At 36.5% G+C, this 17,706-nt stretch overlaps 3 protein-coding genes across 3 annotated transcripts; 2 read left to right on the top strand and 1 right to left on the bottom strand.

Annotated features, from left to right (window-relative positions):
* Positions 1-74: 74 nt before the first annotated feature.
* LOC113321835 (GTPase LSG1-2-like) lies at positions 75-4,498 on the top strand. The gene is made up of 7 exons (XM_026569764.1): positions 75-422; positions 525-632; positions 737-823; positions 1,129-1,222; positions 1,829-1,885; positions 3,022-3,101; positions 3,182-4,498. Exons 1-7 carry the CDS (start codon positions 199-201, stop codon positions 4,281-4,283), a joined length of 1,752 nt encoding a protein of 583 aa, XP_026425549.1. The 5' UTR covers positions 75-198; the 3' UTR covers positions 4,284-4,498.
* A 246-nt stretch (positions 4,499-4,744) lies between these two features.
* LOC113321836 (33 kDa ribonucleoprotein, chloroplastic-like) lies at positions 4,745-6,851 on the top strand. The gene is made up of 4 exons (XM_026569765.1): positions 4,745-5,260; positions 5,360-5,461; positions 5,859-6,167; positions 6,360-6,851. The coding sequence occupies exons 1-4, from the start codon at positions 4,847-4,849 to the stop codon at positions 6,498-6,500; spliced, it is 966 nt and encodes a 321-aa protein (XP_026425550.1). The 5' UTR covers positions 4,745-4,846; the 3' UTR covers positions 6,501-6,851.
* Positions 6,852-7,084: 233 nt separating this feature from the next.
* Positions 7,085-10,499, bottom strand: LOC113321837 (putative deoxyribonuclease TATDN1). The gene is made up of 11 exons (XM_026569766.1): positions 10,364-10,499; positions 10,233-10,253; positions 10,043-10,143; positions 9,898-9,955; positions 9,687-9,811; positions 9,473-9,543; positions 9,230-9,340; positions 8,952-9,034; positions 8,122-8,338; positions 7,647-7,730; positions 7,085-7,432 (listed from the first exon to the last, which is right to left on the bottom strand). The coding sequence occupies exons 1-11, from the start codon at positions 10,383-10,385 to the stop codon at positions 7,363-7,365; spliced, it is 963 nt and encodes a 320-aa protein (XP_026425551.1). The 5' UTR covers positions 10,386-10,499; the 3' UTR covers positions 7,085-7,362.
* Positions 10,500-17,706: the final 7,207 nt, after the last annotated feature.

The following is a 17,706-nucleotide window of genomic DNA, read 5'->3' as shown; positions in this document are numbered from 1 at the left end:
AATCTACTTAACTTTGCCGTGATAACGGCAACGTGTTATAAACCCTCCTCTCTTTATACCCTATAATACAACCTGAAACACCGCTACCAAAATAGAACCGAGAAAGGGTTCCTCTGGGATTACCTTGGTTTCAATTTTTCCAGGGTTTCATTCTGTTCGTAGATTGTGTTTTTTCAATCAACGAAAAAGTAAAAAAAAATGGGGAAGAATGAGAAAACGTCACTAGGAAGAGCCCTAGTTAAACACCATAACCAAATGGTACAACAAATCAAGGAAAAAGGTAGATATTACAGGAAACAAGAGAACAAAGTTCTTGAATCGGTAACTGAAGTTACTGATATTGACGCCATCATTGAAAAAGCTGAGGAAGCTGAACGTCTCTATACTCATGATAATCCTACACCTAAGTTCCTCATCAACCTGTATGTAATGTAACCCTAGCTTTTTAAATTATTATTTTTGGTGTAATATATGTATCTTTTCTGGTTTTAATTCTGGTTTTTAATTTATTTATTGATGTTTAGGGATACAAATGCTAACGAGAATAATGAAATGATGACACCTGAGGAATTGAGAGAGCAACAGTTGAAAGAGGAAAAATTACATGCTGGTAGTCTTCAGGTTCCTCGCAGGTAATGATAGTTTTTCCGTTTTAGGTAATTATTATTAATTGGTGAATAGTTAAGTAGATTGATAGTTTCGTTTTGTTGACCAATATTCGTGTTACTTTTTGTAGGCCGCCTTGGTATCCAGGGATGGAGGTGGATCAGCTTGATTTTAATGAGAAACAGGCTTTCTTAATCTGGCGTAGAAAACTTGCCAGGTTTGATTTTTTATCAGTTTTGTTGAATATATGAGCTTGAATTCTTACAACTTTGTTTAAGCGCATTACTGTAGAGTTGAGGAGGAACCATCTGAAATTATTAGAGTTTGGATAAAAATGGTTTATGAATCATTGTCATAGTTATCAACGTGACTATAGATAAGTGATGTTGATATATACAGACTGACAATAGGTCGAATTACCATTAGGCAATTTTAACGCTGTTTTGGATAAAGAACTTTTGGGCAATTTTACATTCAGTTGTTTGACTTGCTTTATGTTTCTGCCTATTTCCTACTTTTCAGTCTAGAGGAAAATGAAAAGCTTGTTCTCACTCCATTTGAGAAGAACTTGGATATCTGGCGGCAGCTGTGGCGAGTACTTGAAAGGAGCGACTTGGTAAGATTATGCATTTATTTGTAATTTTCTATATCTAGGTAATACTTAAATGTCTTGCAGTTGATGTTGTGTTGGTCTGGCATATACAGGAGTTTTATACTTTGTTGATTGACAGACTTGTCAGTAGTATCTTATAATTTACTTCCAAACGATTGCATAGTTTTTAATGCATCACATGTGATGTTTAAGACTCATTAGAGCTGCTCTGACCGGAGTATCTATGCCATATTTCCATTTTGGATTGGTGTGTAGTCTGTTTAATGCAGCATTATGTTTTCCGTTTCTAAAAAGATCACCATTGACCCAATCTGCAAAAACAGAAACTTACGCTGGGATTTCAGTTAGTATGCTTTAAATATTTAGGTTACTAGATAGGTACCATCCAAAAAGAATATGTCTGCTCAGTTTTCTCATATGCAGCAAAATAACATTTGCTTCATTTTCAAACTTGAGTACTAGGATGTTTACTTACTCAGGTTCTGAGTGATCTTTTCTTTATGCATCCATTTTAGCAGATTTGTGAACTTTATTCTTGTTAGGATGTTCTTGTGTTTACATTTTCTAACACCTTGCGATTATAATCCAACACATTTTTGTTCTTCCCAGCTTGTAATGGTTGTTGATGCACGTGACCCTCTTTTCTACCGGTGCCCTGATCTTGAGGTATGTTTTTCGTAGTTCTCAGTTTGATATCTTTACAATTACAGATGGTCAATCATATGCATTTGGTTTTCAATCCCACTTGGTGCTGATCACTTCGTGATACTGCACATGCATCCCAGTGTTAGAAGATGAACTTAGGCCCACTTTTTATCATTGATAAGATAGAAATAATTGGACAACAGTATAAATTTTGGCTGGAAGTATCTAAATGCAGGGTTCAATTCTGGTTTATAAGTATGGTAAGATAGGAAATGAAAGTGTTACCTGTTAAAAGGAACTAATATTATAGTCCACTTTTTTGCTATTTGAGCTGAACCACTGTTGCTTGTCGTCTTTATACATCCAACAGCTCAGTTAGCAAAAATGTTGAAATTCGTATTGTTTATTCCACAATGATGACTATAGTGAGGCTAAATTAGTAAGATATTTGAGTTACAAGCAGTTAACGTATCCAAAAAAAATAAACTGTGATCAATTCTTTTTGGTGATCAATTCTAAAATTACATGTTTCGCTCTCCCAATTATATTCATACATTAGTAAATTGCTCAAGTAAAATGATGAATGATGATGCGAAGAATCCTAGTTGGTTAGCAGCCATGTAAGTATAATCTTTTGAAAGATTTTCTTCTTTTGGAATACTGTTTTGAAACTTAGTGGTAAAAAAAAAATTATATCGTAGATTCTTATATGCTACAAACTACAAAGATTAGTTTTTGCTCTCTTACCCTTCTTTACATGAAGCTGGAGTTGCTTCCAGTGAGGACCTTGAAACTTAACATAGTGGAGTTAGCACTAAGCATATTTGCTGTAGTGCGGGTCAAAAATAAAGAAAACGAAGAAATTCTGTGTAATATAATGATAGAATCGAGGCCTTGTATGAAAAATTAAAAAAGGACCAGTTTTCTTTGAGTGGGTTCAACTGACCCACCCACTTGCCTAAAGCTGGGTTCGTCTCTGGCTGCTTCAATGTCCATGATTCAGTGTTGAAGGCCTTAGGATTTTCCGAAAGCACCAAACTAAATGGTAGATGTGTCCTACTCCCACAAACTATTAATATGTTAGGAGTTGTTTACTGACTTGCAATATGATGTTTGTTCTCCAAGGATCATGACCAAACTATTTATCTACTGCTTAGGCATATGCACGTGAAATTGATGAGCACAAGGAAACAATGCTCCTTGTTAACAAGGCAGACCTTTTACCACTTTCTGTCAGGTAATTTTGTTTCGAGCTAAACCACTGTATATGTTCTTACTGCAATCTCTTTTGAACTATTCTAACCCTGGTTATTGTAGGGAAAAATGGGCTAAATACTTCCAAGATAATGGAATTTTGTATTTGTTTTGGTCGGCTAAAGCTGCCACTGCCGCTGTGGAAGGCAAACCATTGATAGGATTTGAGGAGCAGGAAAATACCTCGAACAGTGAGACAAAAATTTATGGCAGAGAAGAGCTTTTGGCACGCTTGCAAGCTGAAGCAGAGGCTATAGCTGCTACTAGGAAGAAGAGCACTATGAAGAAGAGCACTATTTCCAAGGGTGCTGACCAAGCAGCTAAACACGTAGTTGTAGGTTTTGTGGGTTACCCTAATGTTGGTAAGAGTTCAACGATTAATGCCTTGGTGGGTGAGAAGCGAACTGGTGTAACTTCAACTCCAGGAAAGACAAAACACTTCCAGACATTGATTATATCTGAAGAGCTGATGCTTTGCGATTGTCCTGGTTTAGTGTTTCCGTCATTTACCAGTTCTAGGTATGAGATGATTGCATCTGGGGTTCTCCCAATTGATCGGATGACTCAACATAGAGAAGCTATACAAGTTGTTGCAAATCGTGTTCCAAGGCATCTAATTGAGAAAGTCTACAATATTACCCTGCCAAAACCCAAAGTGTATGAACCACAAACTAGGCTTCCTCTTGCGTCGGAATTACTTAGGGCTTATTGTGCATCTCGTGGATACGTTGGTTCAAGTGGACTTCCAGATGAAACTAAGGCTTCACGTATTATTTTGAAAGACTACCTCGATGGGAAGCTGCCCCACTTTGAGTTGCCCCCTGGATTTGACGCTGAAGCTGATAAGGAGACTGATGTTGGTCCAAGTTCATCACTTACTGATGATGATTCAGACTTATCTGACGATGAAGATTCTCCAGTTGTAGAAGGCGATTTAGAGCATGCGCTGAAGGATCTCGATTCATACGAGAAAGAGAATGGCTTAGCTGCAAAAAAGGCTGGAAAGCAGGTCAGGAAGAAGACAGCAACAGCATCCTATAAACAGCATAGGAAACCAATGAGGAAAAAAGACCGATCATGGAGAGTTGGTAATGATGAAGGTGATGGTATGCCCGTTGTAAGAGTCATTCAGAAGCCGGCAAACTTGGGACCTATCAAGGCATAGGAACCAGTTTTTATGGCTATGCAGGTGACCTGAGGAACCGCACTTCCAACTTAATATTTTTTTAAATGCGTTATTATAGAATCTCTAAATACTTAGAAAACTGTCAGTTGGACTAATTAAGCTGTATTTGAAGACCATTAGGCTTTATCAACATCATATATAAGCTGTATCTGAAAGAAATATATTTACGTTTTCCAGAGCATTTGGACTTTGAATTGGTGTACTTTCCATAGATTTCGGGATCCAAGAATTGCTCTGAAGATTCCCTGTACCTTAGATCGGCACTATAGACTTGCAGGCCATCATCCAATTTGGATACAGGAAAGTAATTTGAATCCAGGCCGGAGTCGGCATATGTTGACAAGCCAACTCAACGGTTCATAGTTGATTCGAATCGGCCATTATCACCGAGTCTTTGAGTTTTGAATTTCAACGACAATAATGACTTATCCACTTTGATCTCCCACAATATCTTCTTTCTAGCTCATAACAGTCTCACTCTCTTCCAAATATGATAATTATCTGATCAAAATCAAAACCCTAATCTTCTTCCATTAAAATCAATGGCAGCGCCATTCATCTCCATGGCTGCTGCTACTACTTCTATTTCTTCAGTTCGTCTTATCCATCGAATTGTGAATATTACTCTGGATTTCTCACCCATAACCTTAAAATCCAAATTTACAGAAATAAAACCCACATTTCTAAAATTCCAAACCCCAACTACCCGTTTGTCTACTCTCTCAAATTCTATCCATTGCCATGATTCTACCTCTGTTATCGACAGAAAACATTACGAAAATGAAGAAGAAGATGAAGATTATGAAGATGAATTTTCATATGATGATGCAGACGACGACGAAGACCTGCCAATACAAGAAAGCAGTAGATTGTATGTTGGAAATTTGCCATACTCAATGACTGCTGCCCAATTAACTGATATCTTCAATCAGGCTGGCCAAGTTTCTGCTGTAGAGGTGTTTATTTTTCCTGGAAACTTTAAACCTTAATGAATTTTATTTGCTCATTTATCATTTGTTTGATTATGAACAACTTATATTTTCTTGAATTGTTAGATAGTTTATGATAGAGTAACAGACAGAAGTAGAGGATTTGCTTTCGTGACAATGGGGACTGCTGAACAGGCCAAAGAAGCTATTAGGATGTTTGCTGGATCTGTGAGTATTCCACTCAGGAAATTTTCAAGCTTTAAAGTTTGGATGATATTTGGTTCCACTACATTAGACAAACATGAAGATGATAGGAGTTTTATTGTCTTTGAAATCCCTTACAGTTAAAACCTGATTTCAGAACACAAAATTTTACCAGGACTGTTACCTGACCACATTGAAGTGTTCATGCCACTCTATCTAGCATGCCATGCAAGTCAGAACTAGCCCTTTAGCTAAAATGGCATAAATCCTTTGCCTATATTATGTGGTCGGGTAAAGCGGATTACTCCCAAAAACAAAGATCAGTTTAGAGAATGCACTGATTAGGTTTGTCAATGTTTTCCCTGCATTTGGAGAAGTTAATGTTTAGGGCGGTAGTGTTGTTCATGTTCAACTTTTGCAGCAAATTGGAGGACGTACTGTGAAGGTTAACTTTCCAGAAGTTCCACGAGGAGGAGAGATGGAGATTATGGGGCCAAAGATTCATAGAAGCAACAGAGGTTTTGTTGAAAGCCCTTACAAGATCTATGCTGGCAACCTTGCATGGACCGTCAGTTCTGAAGGCTTGAAAGATGCCTTTGCTAATCAGCCTGGGCTATTGTCTGCCAAGGTCATCTATGATAGAGATTCTGGCAAGGCAAGGGGATTTGGGTTTGTCACATTTTCTTCTGCACAAGATGCACAATCTGCGATTGATGCCTTGAACGGAGTGGTGAGATTCATTTTATTGTCAACCATCTGGTATTTAAATCCTTTCTAATGTGATGCCCACCTAAGCCTGACTTGCATAACAGGAAGTTAAACAATGCCATATATGTGGCATTACTCTTATATCCTTTTCGGTTCTAATCTCTCTTCGGTTTGTTGTTTCATGTTCCTGCTTCTGAAATATGCATCTAATTAGGAGGTTGAAGGGCGACCATTAAGGTTAAATCTGGCTGCAGAAAGGGCTAAAACTTTGGCTTCTCAAGTTGAAGAAACAAAATCAGAAAGTGATGCAGAGATCCCTGAAAATGCTATGCAACCTCCCATCAGCATGAATTGACTGATAAACGTGAATGAGTGGGATAACATGGAGAACTGTCATGGTTCTCAACCTCTCAAGGAGATGCTTATATATCGGTGCTGAAGTCATAATTTCAGATGGCAATCCAAACAAAGGATGGTGATTAGAATAGGGGGACATTCTTCGGCATCCTACTTGGAAGTGCTCGGGAGTAGTCTTGAGTTTTAAGAGATGCATCATCTGTGTAATATTCTTGATTGCAAAAAAAAAAAAAAAAAGTCCCCTCCTCTTCGTTTACTCAACTACTTTCAGTATTAGACTAGTAGTATATTGCATATCCTGTATAGAACGGAACTTATTTGAAAATGATGATTTTTCTTCATCCTGAAACAGATGTGTATTGTGTGTTTGGGAAGCCTGGTATCCAGACAGAGGCCCTTATAAATGTAAGAGCTGTGGGAATTGCAGGAGTCAAACACTTATAGGTCTTGGATTTTGAAACAAGACAGATGTAATTCCTGGGAACTCCACTAGGCTCAGTGAATCAAATACTTAATTCCAGCTTTCCACACAGAAAAAGGAACTTTTTGTTTTTTATCAGCAACGCAGAAAAGAAACTTGAATTATGACAAAAACTAGTGCAGACTCTGTAAATGAAGTGGGCCGTATCCCTTATGACATTTCCTTACAATCCAAGGTACAAAAGATTGTGCCATTATGGTCTTCAGGTTACAGAAAAATGTTCATCCAGATGTGGTATTATGTGTCACTAACTGGCTCATTCCTTGGAATTGAATAACTTCACTCAATGCACACAAGGAACCACTGCGGAAGCCAAACATCTTTTGCAAAAAAATAAGTACCCTAAGATGGCACATCACTTGTTCAGCACGAGGTTTGTTTACTGGATATCTTGGTTCCCATCCAGAAGAGCATCTGCTGTTGAGTCCAGATCTTGAGGAAAGAAGACCCTACAAAACCATTCAATGTATGAAACTTCAATGAGGCATACCCAAAAAGAGAGGGAGGTGACCACGGAACACAAGAAAATATCCAAGACCATTACATGGAATCCAATTGGATGGTTATCTCAGATACTGCATATTGCATAGATATCTTTCTTTTGATCGGTAGTATATTGCATAGATATCTATAAGCACAAAACTCGCGGCCACCCAAACTTACCTGCAGGTGTTGTGATAAATGATTTTACTAAGCTGATCTGCGTCGGCAACACCTTTACAGCCAGCAACCACCTCAAGAACCTGCCTGGAAGGTCATCATGTTAATTATGCATCAGAGAGATCCAGAATTCATTCGGGAAAACATAAAACCTAAATTCAACAAAAATACTAGTTTGGTTCAACTAATTCCAGATATGTGAGCAAACTACATAGATAAGACCCCACAACAAAATCAAAAGGAACATCACCAATGTGAATGGCCAAATTAGTAATTAAACAATTGGTGTAAGCTCAAGAGCTCAGGGGTCAGCTGATCGAAGATGGAGGTCAGGAACTCAGACTTGTTTGACTTACTTTTTTTCTACTCATCCATAATATACCCCTAAAGATGAATAACAGCAAAAGGGGGTAAAATGAATAACAGCACAAGGGGATAAACTTAGACGGCACACCACCAAGGAAAGTGCTGTACTTACTTTACTAGACAGGGCTCGTTTCGGCCTTTAACGATACATTCAGGATCATACTTCTCTTTTTTCTTAGAAGGCCATTGAGATTTTACGAACTTAACTCCTGCATGAGTGTTCTTAATTTCACAATATGGTGAATCTGTTTCTATCATCATTCTTTCAACAGGAATTCCTTTTACAACCTCAAGATTCTCAGCAGTTTTCAAAGAGCATCCATTTATACCTGTGACCACAAAAATGGTGTATCAAAATACGGGTGATCTACATCATATGTATTTTAACAGAAAGCTAGACAGGTGATAGAAAAAGTAACAAAATCGAAATTTTGTTCTTGTTCAAACAAGTATATAAGAAGGATTAGTTTCTGCCATCAACCACATGTTATAATTTCGTCGGTGATGTTTCAGACACTACCACTGGTTATCTAATACACTCTATCTTCATATATATATATAGCATGCAGCAGTCAGGCATAGCTCCCAACAAAATAATCGTAATTTTTCACTTGGATTGTCATTTGTCAGGAAAAACAACATGACAAACAAGTCATAAGAATACTTCCTTGAGGTTCTAATAATTTAATGTTTAGGTTACATATATTGCTGGGGTCCTAATTATTCATGTTAAGGTTTACATATGTTGTAGAAGATATCACAAACAATTAATGATCTTGAAGTGGTCTGTCAATGACTTTTGTGTTAGATAGAATAATAACATAATAACACTACTAGTCCATATTAACAGAATATTTATATTTATGGAATAAAACTCAGCCTTACTAAATTAAAATCGACTGAAAATGAATAGCTGAAGATCCAACTCAACTAATTAATCACCTATATAGACATTACTGAAAGATAAGAGCTTATCACGATCGTCAGCACTATCAGTGAATGAATGGACAACCCCAGAAGTAAACCTGGCAAACAAAAATAAAACCATCATCAGGTTAATCCACAAGAAAGTTAAAGCATGAGACTACACGTGCAAAGTGAGATGAAACTAATAGGATAAACTGATGCTGCTCTTCTTGCAGTTTCTTGTATATAAGCCATGTTGAAATCAACCTCTCTAAAAAATGTAAACTAGTGAGTTCAAGCTTAAACGAACTCACCTTTCCTTATTTCGGTCTAGAATGTCACAAAAATCTTCAGCTGCAGCGCGCATGTGCAGGAACATTGGTAGCTTCACAGCATTGGCTAATTCAAACTGCTTCTCAAAGTACCTAATTCAAACAGCTTCAGTGGGGTGGAAATTTCGTATTATGACGCCAAATTAAACTACACTTAAGAGTAATAAAGAAAACACACAAACATGAAATATATTCAAGGTCAAACCCACTAAACTATCAACATACTTCTTTTGAATATCAGCTGGGCAGAAGTGTAGCCTGTCATAATCCAACCCGCATTCACCAATTGCTACTACCTAGACAGGAGAAGAATAGATGAGTAACACATGAATTCAATACAAGCTAAACCGCAAGTGGTGAAAGATAGTTCAGGTTATCTAAAGCACTGAAACAGAGAATGTAACATACACACAAACATGAGCATCGAGAAAACAACAACCTTTCCCTTCTCAATTCCTTCTTTTGCTAATGACACAAGGGACTGAAAATGCTTCTCCTCGTCCCCACTATCCTCAAATTCCTTGCATCTGGTAGGATGCACCCCGACTGTACAAAAAAGTCGTCCTACATACGACAATTGAAACAAATAATGACTAATGAGAAAGCAAACAAGGAGAAATCCAAAAATGATACTAAGAGAAGAAAAAGACCATCTGTTTCAGCTATTGCAAGAGCTTCCCTTGATTCTTCGAGAGACCCACCAGTGACCTAACATAAAAACAGTACCAGAGACATCAACATTGACTAAAAGAGGTAAATTCGGTATAAGTAAATAAAATGTTAGAATTCGCTCACGATAATTCGATCGACTCCAGAATTCCAAGCCCTACCAAGAACAGCAGCTAAATCTCCAATATGACACTGTTTTCCATGGTAAAGACCCTTAAACATCCCATCTGAGTGATAAGTGACAATCAGTATTGGATTTAAACCCTCAGTACCATAAACTGCGACAAGAGTAGAAGTGTTTGTAAAAATGTCTCACCTGTGAAATTAACGGCTATATCTGTTCGATTTCAAGAGAGATGGAGAGAGGTGATTAGATAAATACTTGCTATCAATTGGAAATAGATGGAAAGCTAGTGTATGAATGGGACAAGTTAGTTAGTCACTTGCCTATCATCCGCACAGTCGCCATAGATCAGACCTTCCGAGAACGCTGACTCCCAAAAGAGAGAGAACTTGAATGACTAATAGGCCTTCCGCATTCTCTTTTTTAGAACTTAAAAGAGGAGAGTTTTCAAGAAACCTGTTTTGAGACGCAGTGAATTTTTTTGGAGGCATACTAAATAATGCCAAAATAGGGTTACTAAATAAAAAATAACACCATCCCTTATTCATCTTTTTTGATAATGATATAACTATCCTTACATAATTAGTGTTAATGATTACGATTAAATTTGATTAATTAGGAATTTTAAGAATTGATTAAAAATTAAATTATTAGTGGCAAATTAGTATAGAAATCAAATTTATGTGAGAGAGTTGGGATTTTTGAGAGGAAGAAGAAGAAGAAGAAGTGAAAAAAAACTTGGGCTTTGAGATTTTTGTGATTAAAAGTGACCAAAATGTGTGATTCTCAAATCATAGGTAGATTTCTATACGAGATTTGATGTCCCTTTTATAAGTTGAATTTGTCAAAAAATTGAATTTTTAAAACCCAGATCTACAAACCAGATGAACGGTTCGGCTGATAACTTGGCAGCGGAACCTCTTTTTTATTTTTAAATATACCTAGGTTCGGCTAACAACTTGTCAGCCGAACCTAGGTTTATTTTCAAAAAACAGAGGTTCGGCTGACAAGTTATCAACCAAACTTTACTCTGTAACTGACGAATTTTAGGTTCGGCTGATTCGAACAAAATACGCAAAGTCGCATAAGCCGAACATAGTGTTTCTCCAAATGATACACTAGGGTCGACTCAAAATTGATATTCCAAGATCAGCCGAACTGATCTTCTGAAAATTTAAAACGAAGAAGAAGGCTAGGTTCGGCTGATTCGAACAAAATCTAGCAAAGTCGCATCAGCCGAACATAGTGTTTCCCTAAATTATATACTAGGTTCGGCTCAAAATTGATATTCCAGGATCAGCCGAACTGATCTTCTGAAAACCCTATTTCCATCTTTGAAATCATATTCTATCGATCAAACAAAATCAAATCAATCAAAAACAAGATGGGTTTGTTACAATACATTCTAAAATATATTTGAGAGCAATTGATATTTTGGATTTCGCACTCCAACATCGCTCACTCAGATTCGTGTTTTCTTTGCTTGATTGAATTGGAGTCCAAGATGTTTAAGTTTAAAGGTTATTTTGATTTTTGATTTTAGGTTTTTGAGGATAAGGACACTCTAGTAATTTAAATTGTTTAAGGATATATAGGTAATTGCACTACTTTTAGACACCCCTTATAAACCCACCCTAGATGGGATAATGAATGAGTATGCCTAAAAAAAATCAGTATGCCTCAAAACAGGTTTCGTTTTCAATGGGTGAGCATTTGGGTTGGATAGAGATGAGATTTTTGAAATCCAATAAATTACATATTGGGCCCGTAGACGTCGTATAACATGACATGATTTAGCTACACATATTTGTGCTATATTTAAAAACCCAATTAAGGAAAATTTTGTGCGTAGCTTTAATAAATTAGCACAATGTTCTATTGCTGATGATTATTATGGAGAGGTTGAATCCCTCGAAGCATTAATGCTTAGTATCAACTCATCTTTGACCGAAGCTTACTTTATCATGAGCTTTATTAGTGAATTGAAAGAAGAAATAGGTAAATATTAATAATGTATAAACGACGGTTTAACTTCTGTCCTGACAGTTACTCTATATTCTGTTTAGTTTAACAGAATCTGTTAGTGTCCGTACATTTCATAGCTGTTATTAGTTGTCTCTTCTGATCATGTCTATTCTTATAAAGACCACCGATCTCTTTTGTACTGAGTAGTGTGTTAATCAATAATATTTGTACTATCATTTCTCTATGGTATTATATTTTTTTTTCGATCCTCTTTTCCGCATACAAATCAATACTCTGTAACTAAAATTCTCATCATCATCTGTTTCTTGAGAAATTTTTTTCTTTAGTTTCAATCATCTTCTCCGATTATTTTCTTTCACGATTCAAACTTTTACAGATCAAGAATCCAATGCAATGTCCAATTCTTCAGATATTATGTCAATATCAATTCATCAACTTGCAAATTTGATTCAACTCAAGCTACGAGATGACAATTTCATCACCTGGAAAGCTTCATTAATGTCGGTGATTCGTAAGTTTTAGATCTTATCTTTGATTGATGGATCTAATGTTTGTCCTGCTCAATTTACTGGTAGACGTACAAATCAAGTTGAAAATCCACAGTATGTTGCTTGGTGTGATAAGGATCAAACAATTATCTTATGGATCCCATCTACCATATCTGAGGTTGTTATCCCATATTTTGTTGGAGCATCTGCTTCATATGAACTCTGGAGAAATACTGGATCTAGATTTGCAAGAACTTCAACAACTCACAAAATTCAATTACGTACTCAGCTTCAAGCAATTAAACAAGGTTCAAGCACCGTGTCTGTATTCTTGGATGAGGTCAAGAAGATTTCAAATGAAATAGCACATGCTGGATCAAAAATTTCAGATGGAGAACTTGTTGTCATCATCTTAGGAGGTTTGAACCAATCTTTCTCCTTTTTTTGCACCTCAATTAGGATTTGTAATCCTCATGTGCCAAGTGTGGAGTTACATAATCTTTTGATAAGTGAAGAAGCAGTTGTGTAAGGAAATCACCAAAATTTACCTACCACTACAGCCTTTTACACTGCCAATCATAATTTTACTCAAAAATCTTTTCCTGCTCATTTTAACCCAATTACTGGTCACAGTGCAAATTACTGGGGAAAGAAAACTTTTAATCCAAACTATAAAGCTACTCAAAATTCATATAACAATCAGTCAAAATCTCAAAATCCATATACTACACCTGCATACACTCCACCAACATCAGTTCCAAAACCACAATCATTCAACAATGATAGACCTTTATGTCAAATATGTAAAAGTATGGCCATACTGGTTATGTGTGCAACAACAGATTTAATTTTTCATATCAAGGAAGACAACCTCCTCAAGACCTTCATACCATGCTTGCTACTGATAATATTGGTGGAGAAAATCCTTGGTTTGTGGACTTTGGTGCTACTCACCAGATCACTTCTACTACTTCAGTCTTGAATAACATTGGTTCATACCCAGGAGGAGATCAAATTAATACTGCTAATGGGCAAGGTATGCCTATAAATGTTATTTCTCGTACTTCTGGATTTTTTCATGGCAATAAAGTTTCATTACCCAACATTTTGCATGTTCCTAACTCTGCTCAAAATTTATTTTATGAGCATAAATTCACAAGGGATAATCACTACAGTATTACATTTACGTCTGATAATTGCACTGTGAAGGACATCAACTCAGGGAGGACAATTTTCCAAGGTCCAGCTAGTCATGGACTTTATCCTATTCAATTCACATTAACTCCAGCTCTAACTCCAAAAGCATTGATCTGCAACAACATCACTTCCATTCAGCTTCATCAGAGGCTTGGTCACCCATGTTTTCAATCTTTACAAAGGATCTGTCACTCATATGGGATTTCATTATGTACACAAACTTTATTTTGCAATGAGTGTAACCTACGCAAACCTCATAAACTGCCTTTTTCTATTTTTGTTAATCACTCTAGTCATCCTTTGCAAATGTTGCATATGGACCTATGGGGACCTAGTCATGTTCCTTCTATTAGTGGGTACAACTATTATTGTAATATCATTAATGATTATATAAAATATTGTTGGATCTATCCCATGAATAAAAAGTTAGATTTTAGACTCATTTTTAATTCTTTCAAACTCATGGTTGAAAATTTCTTCAATCTTTCTATCAAATGCATTAGGACAGATGGTGGTGGTGAATTTATTCACAATGAACTTGATGTTCTATCATCTTCCTCTGGTATCTTTCATCAGTTCAGATGCCCTCATACTCCTGAACAAAATGGAGTGGCAGAATCCAAACATAGACACATTGTTGATCGTGGTAGAACTCTGCTACTTCAATCAAACTTATCTCACTCTTTCTTGGTAGAGGTATTCCAAACAGCAAATTTCTTAGTTAACAGACTTCCAGCTGCTGCTCTCTCTTTTAAATCCCCTTTTGAAATGTATTTTCATTCAAAACCAGATTACTCTTTTCTTAGAGTATTTGGATGTGCTTGTTTCCCTTGGCTTAGACCCTACACCTCAAACAATCCTGAACCAAGGAGTAAAATGTGTATCTTTATTGGTTATTCTTCTAGTCACTAGGGATATACATGTTTGGATCCCATTACTGGAAGGGTTTACATATCCAGGCATGTATCTTTCAATGAAAATATGTTCCCTGCTTTGACTTATAAGTTGTCTGTATCAAATTTAACTCTCGCTTCTCTCGACCCCATTCTCCTAAAACCTCCTAAAATAAATTCTCAGATTTCATAACCTACTCATGATGTTATTTCCACAACTCAATCTATCCTATCTGCTTCTACTTCCATCTCTTCCACTAGAGAATATGTTATAGCTAATAATAATCCTGTCAGTAATTCAGGTAATTCTAACATTTCTCCTTCTGTTCATTCTGATGCTCTCTCTGATCAGGTCACATCCACAGTTTCTTCTATCAACACACATAACATGCTCACTAGAGCTAAGAACAATATATACGAACCCAAAGCTCAGTTAAAAATATATTCTTCCCTCAGCTTACATAGCTCATGTAAATTCTGCATATCCACCTACTTGCTCTACTCAAGCCAATAAAAATCCAAAATGGAGAAATGCACTTCATTAGGAATATCAAGCTCATATTCAAGCTGGTACCTGGTCCAAAGTCCCTCCACATCCATCTCAAAATCCAATAGGATGCAAATGGGTTTTTAGGGCAAAACGACATGTTGATGGTTCTTTAGATAAATTTAAAGCAAGGCTAGTTGCCAAAGGATTTCATCAGAAAGAGGACATTGACTATTCAGAGACTTTTATTCATGTTGCAAAACCTACAAGTATCATATTGGTACTCTCTCTTGTTGTTCAGTTTGATTGGAAGGTCACTCAGCTGGATGTGAGTAATGCTTTTCTTCATGCTGATTTGAGGAAAGAAGTCTACATGGTTCAGCCACCTGGTTTTGTAGATCCTGATCATCCATACTATGTATGTAAATTACATAATTCAATCTATGGTTTGAAGCAAGCTCCAAGAGCTTGGTATGAGAAGCTGGTTGAAGTCATTCTTTCTCTTGGTTTGCATGTCTCTCATGCAGATACATCTTTATTTGTTCACAAGGCAGGAACTCAAATTACCATTCTTCTTGCATATGTGGATGACATCCTCTTAACTGGTTCTTCATCAATTTTCTTCCAAAGTGTAGTTTCTGCTCTACAACAACATTTTCATATTAAAGATATGGGTGATTTTCACTACTTTAATTCAAAAGGAATCACACTGGAATGTTTTTATCTAAAACAAAATATATTCTTCATTTCCTTCAGAAGAAAAATATGTTTGGTGTTAAACCATGTTTAACTCCTGTTGTGGCTGATGTGAATAAGAATGACGGAATTCCTCTTACTGATCCAACTGAATACAGGTCCTTAGTCGGTGCTCTTCAGTATATCACTTGGACAAGGCTTGAGATTGCATACTCAGTCAATCAAGTCTGTCAACACATGCAAACACCAACGGAGACACATTTTATTGCACCTAAGAAGATATTAGGATATCTTAAACATACTTTGAACTATGGGATTCTTCTTCAAAAGGGTCTTGTTGCCATCAATGCATTTTTTGATGCTGATTGAGATGGTAACCCTGATGACAGGCGTAATACCAGTGGTTTTTGTATTTTATTTGGAATTAATCCTATTACCTGAAGCTCCAAAAAGAAAGCAACAACCTTGAAAATGCGGGGTTCTAACAACCACACCCAACAATTCGTTTGGAACTGAGAGGACTTACTCCAATATACTTTCTAGAGAATCAACTAGACAGTCATACTCAATCTAGATTAAAGTATATCAAAGAGTTTAATATCTCTAACTCTTAATTCAATCCGCAATTAGCAAATAGAAATCTGCGAGCCTGATTGAATATAAGAGGAGTTACTTGAACGGTACCAAAGACCAATGTTCAAGTGTCAATCAATGTAAATCAACAACCAAAGGTTGGATATTCTAATTGATTGATCTTAACGCACAACCTGTGGTATTTTAATTATATAATAAAATATGATGCGGAAAAGAAATAACACAGACACCAGAATTTTGTTAACTAGAAAACCGCAAATGCAGAAAAACCCCGGTACCTAGTCCAGATTGAACACCACATGGTATTAATACGCTACAGACACTATCCTACTACAAATTAACTTCATACTGGACTGTAGTTGAACCCTAATCAATCTTACACTGATTCAAGGTACAGTTGCGCTCCTTATGTCTCTGATTCCAGCAGGATACTACGCACTTGATTCCCTTAGCTGATCTCACCCAAAACTAAGAGTTGCTACGACCCAAAGTTGAAGACTTGATAGACAAATCTGTCTCACACAGAAAAGTCTGTAGGATTGAATAAATCTGTCTCTCACAGAAATACCCAAGAGTTTTTGTACCGTCTTTTGATAAATCAAGGTGAACAGGAACCAATTGATAACCCGGACTTATATTCCCGAAGAATAGCCTAGTATTATCAATCATCTCACAATAAACTTAATCGACTAGCGAAACAAGTTATTGTGGAATCACAAACGATGAGACGAAGTTTGTTTGTGGTTACTTTTCTATCTTGCCTATCGGAGATATAAAATATCGAGTCAATTCAATTGCACTCAACATGATAGAAACAGCAAGATCAGATCACGCAACTACAAAGATAATAGTTGGGCCTGGCTTCACAATCCCAATGAAGTCTTCAAGTCGTTAACCTACATGGTCTCGAGAAGAAACCTAAGGTTAAAGGAGAATCGACTCTAGTTATGCAACTAGTAACACACAAGAGGTGTGGGTATTAGGTTTCCCAGTTGCTAGTTCTCCTTTATATAGTTTTCAAATCAGGGTTTGCAATCTAAGTTACCTTGGTAACGAAGCATTCAATAATAACCATTAAATGAAAAACCTGATTCAACCAAGCTAATATATTTCAACCGTTAGATCGAACTTAGCTTGTTACACACAAATGAAATGTACCCTCATCTAGGTTTATGTAACCGTACCTAAACGTGTGCACCAGGTTGGTTCACAAAGAGTTAACAGAGGTTAGCCATATGATTACTCTCATATCAAACTTATTCTTCTTAACTATAACTAGTTCAAATGACTCAAATGAAACTAGTTAAGAGTTGTTCAATTGTTTA

This window comes from Papaver somniferum, chromosome 11, assembly GCF_003573695.1.
Source record: "Papaver somniferum cultivar HN1 chromosome 11, ASM357369v1, whole genome shotgun sequence".
Classification (NCBI taxonomy): Eukaryota; Viridiplantae; Streptophyta; class Magnoliopsida; order Ranunculales; family Papaveraceae; genus Papaver; species Papaver somniferum.
The sequence above is the reverse complement of the archived record's forward strand: the minus strand, read 5'-3'. Positions and strand labels throughout refer to the sequence as shown.

Coding starts and splice junctions, on each gene's coding strand:
- LOC113321835 (XM_026569764.1), top strand. CDS start 199: ATGGGGAAGAATGAGAAAACGTCACTAGGAAGAGCCCTAGTTAAACAC. Junction 423..524: donor CCTAAGTTCCTCATCAACCT/GTATGTAATGTA, acceptor ATTGATGTTTAG/GGATACAAATGCTAACGAGA. Junction 1,886..3,021: donor ACCGGTGCCCTGATCTTGAG/GTATGTTTTTCG, acceptor TCTACTGCTTAG/GCATATGCACGTGAAATTGA.
- LOC113321836 (XM_026569765.1), top strand. CDS start 4,847: ATGGCAGCGCCATTCATCTCCATGGCTGCTGCTACTACTTCTATTTCT. Junction 5,261..5,359: donor GCCAAGTTTCTGCTGTAGAG/GTGTTTATTTTT, acceptor TTGAATTGTTAG/ATAGTTTATGATAGAGTAAC. Junction 5,462..5,858: donor TTAGGATGTTTGCTGGATCT/GTGAGTATTCCA, acceptor CAACTTTTGCAG/CAAATTGGAGGACGTACTGT.
- LOC113321837 (XM_026569766.1), bottom strand. CDS start 10,385: ATGGCGACTGTGCGGATGATAG. Junction 9,812..9,897: donor TGCAATAGCTGAAACAGATG/GTCTTTTTCTTC, acceptor TGTCGTATGTAG/GACGACTTTTTTGTACAGTC. Junction 9,341..9,472: donor CCAGCTGATATTCAAAAGAA/GTATGTTGATAG, acceptor TGTTTGAATTAG/GTACTTTGAGAAGCAGTTTG.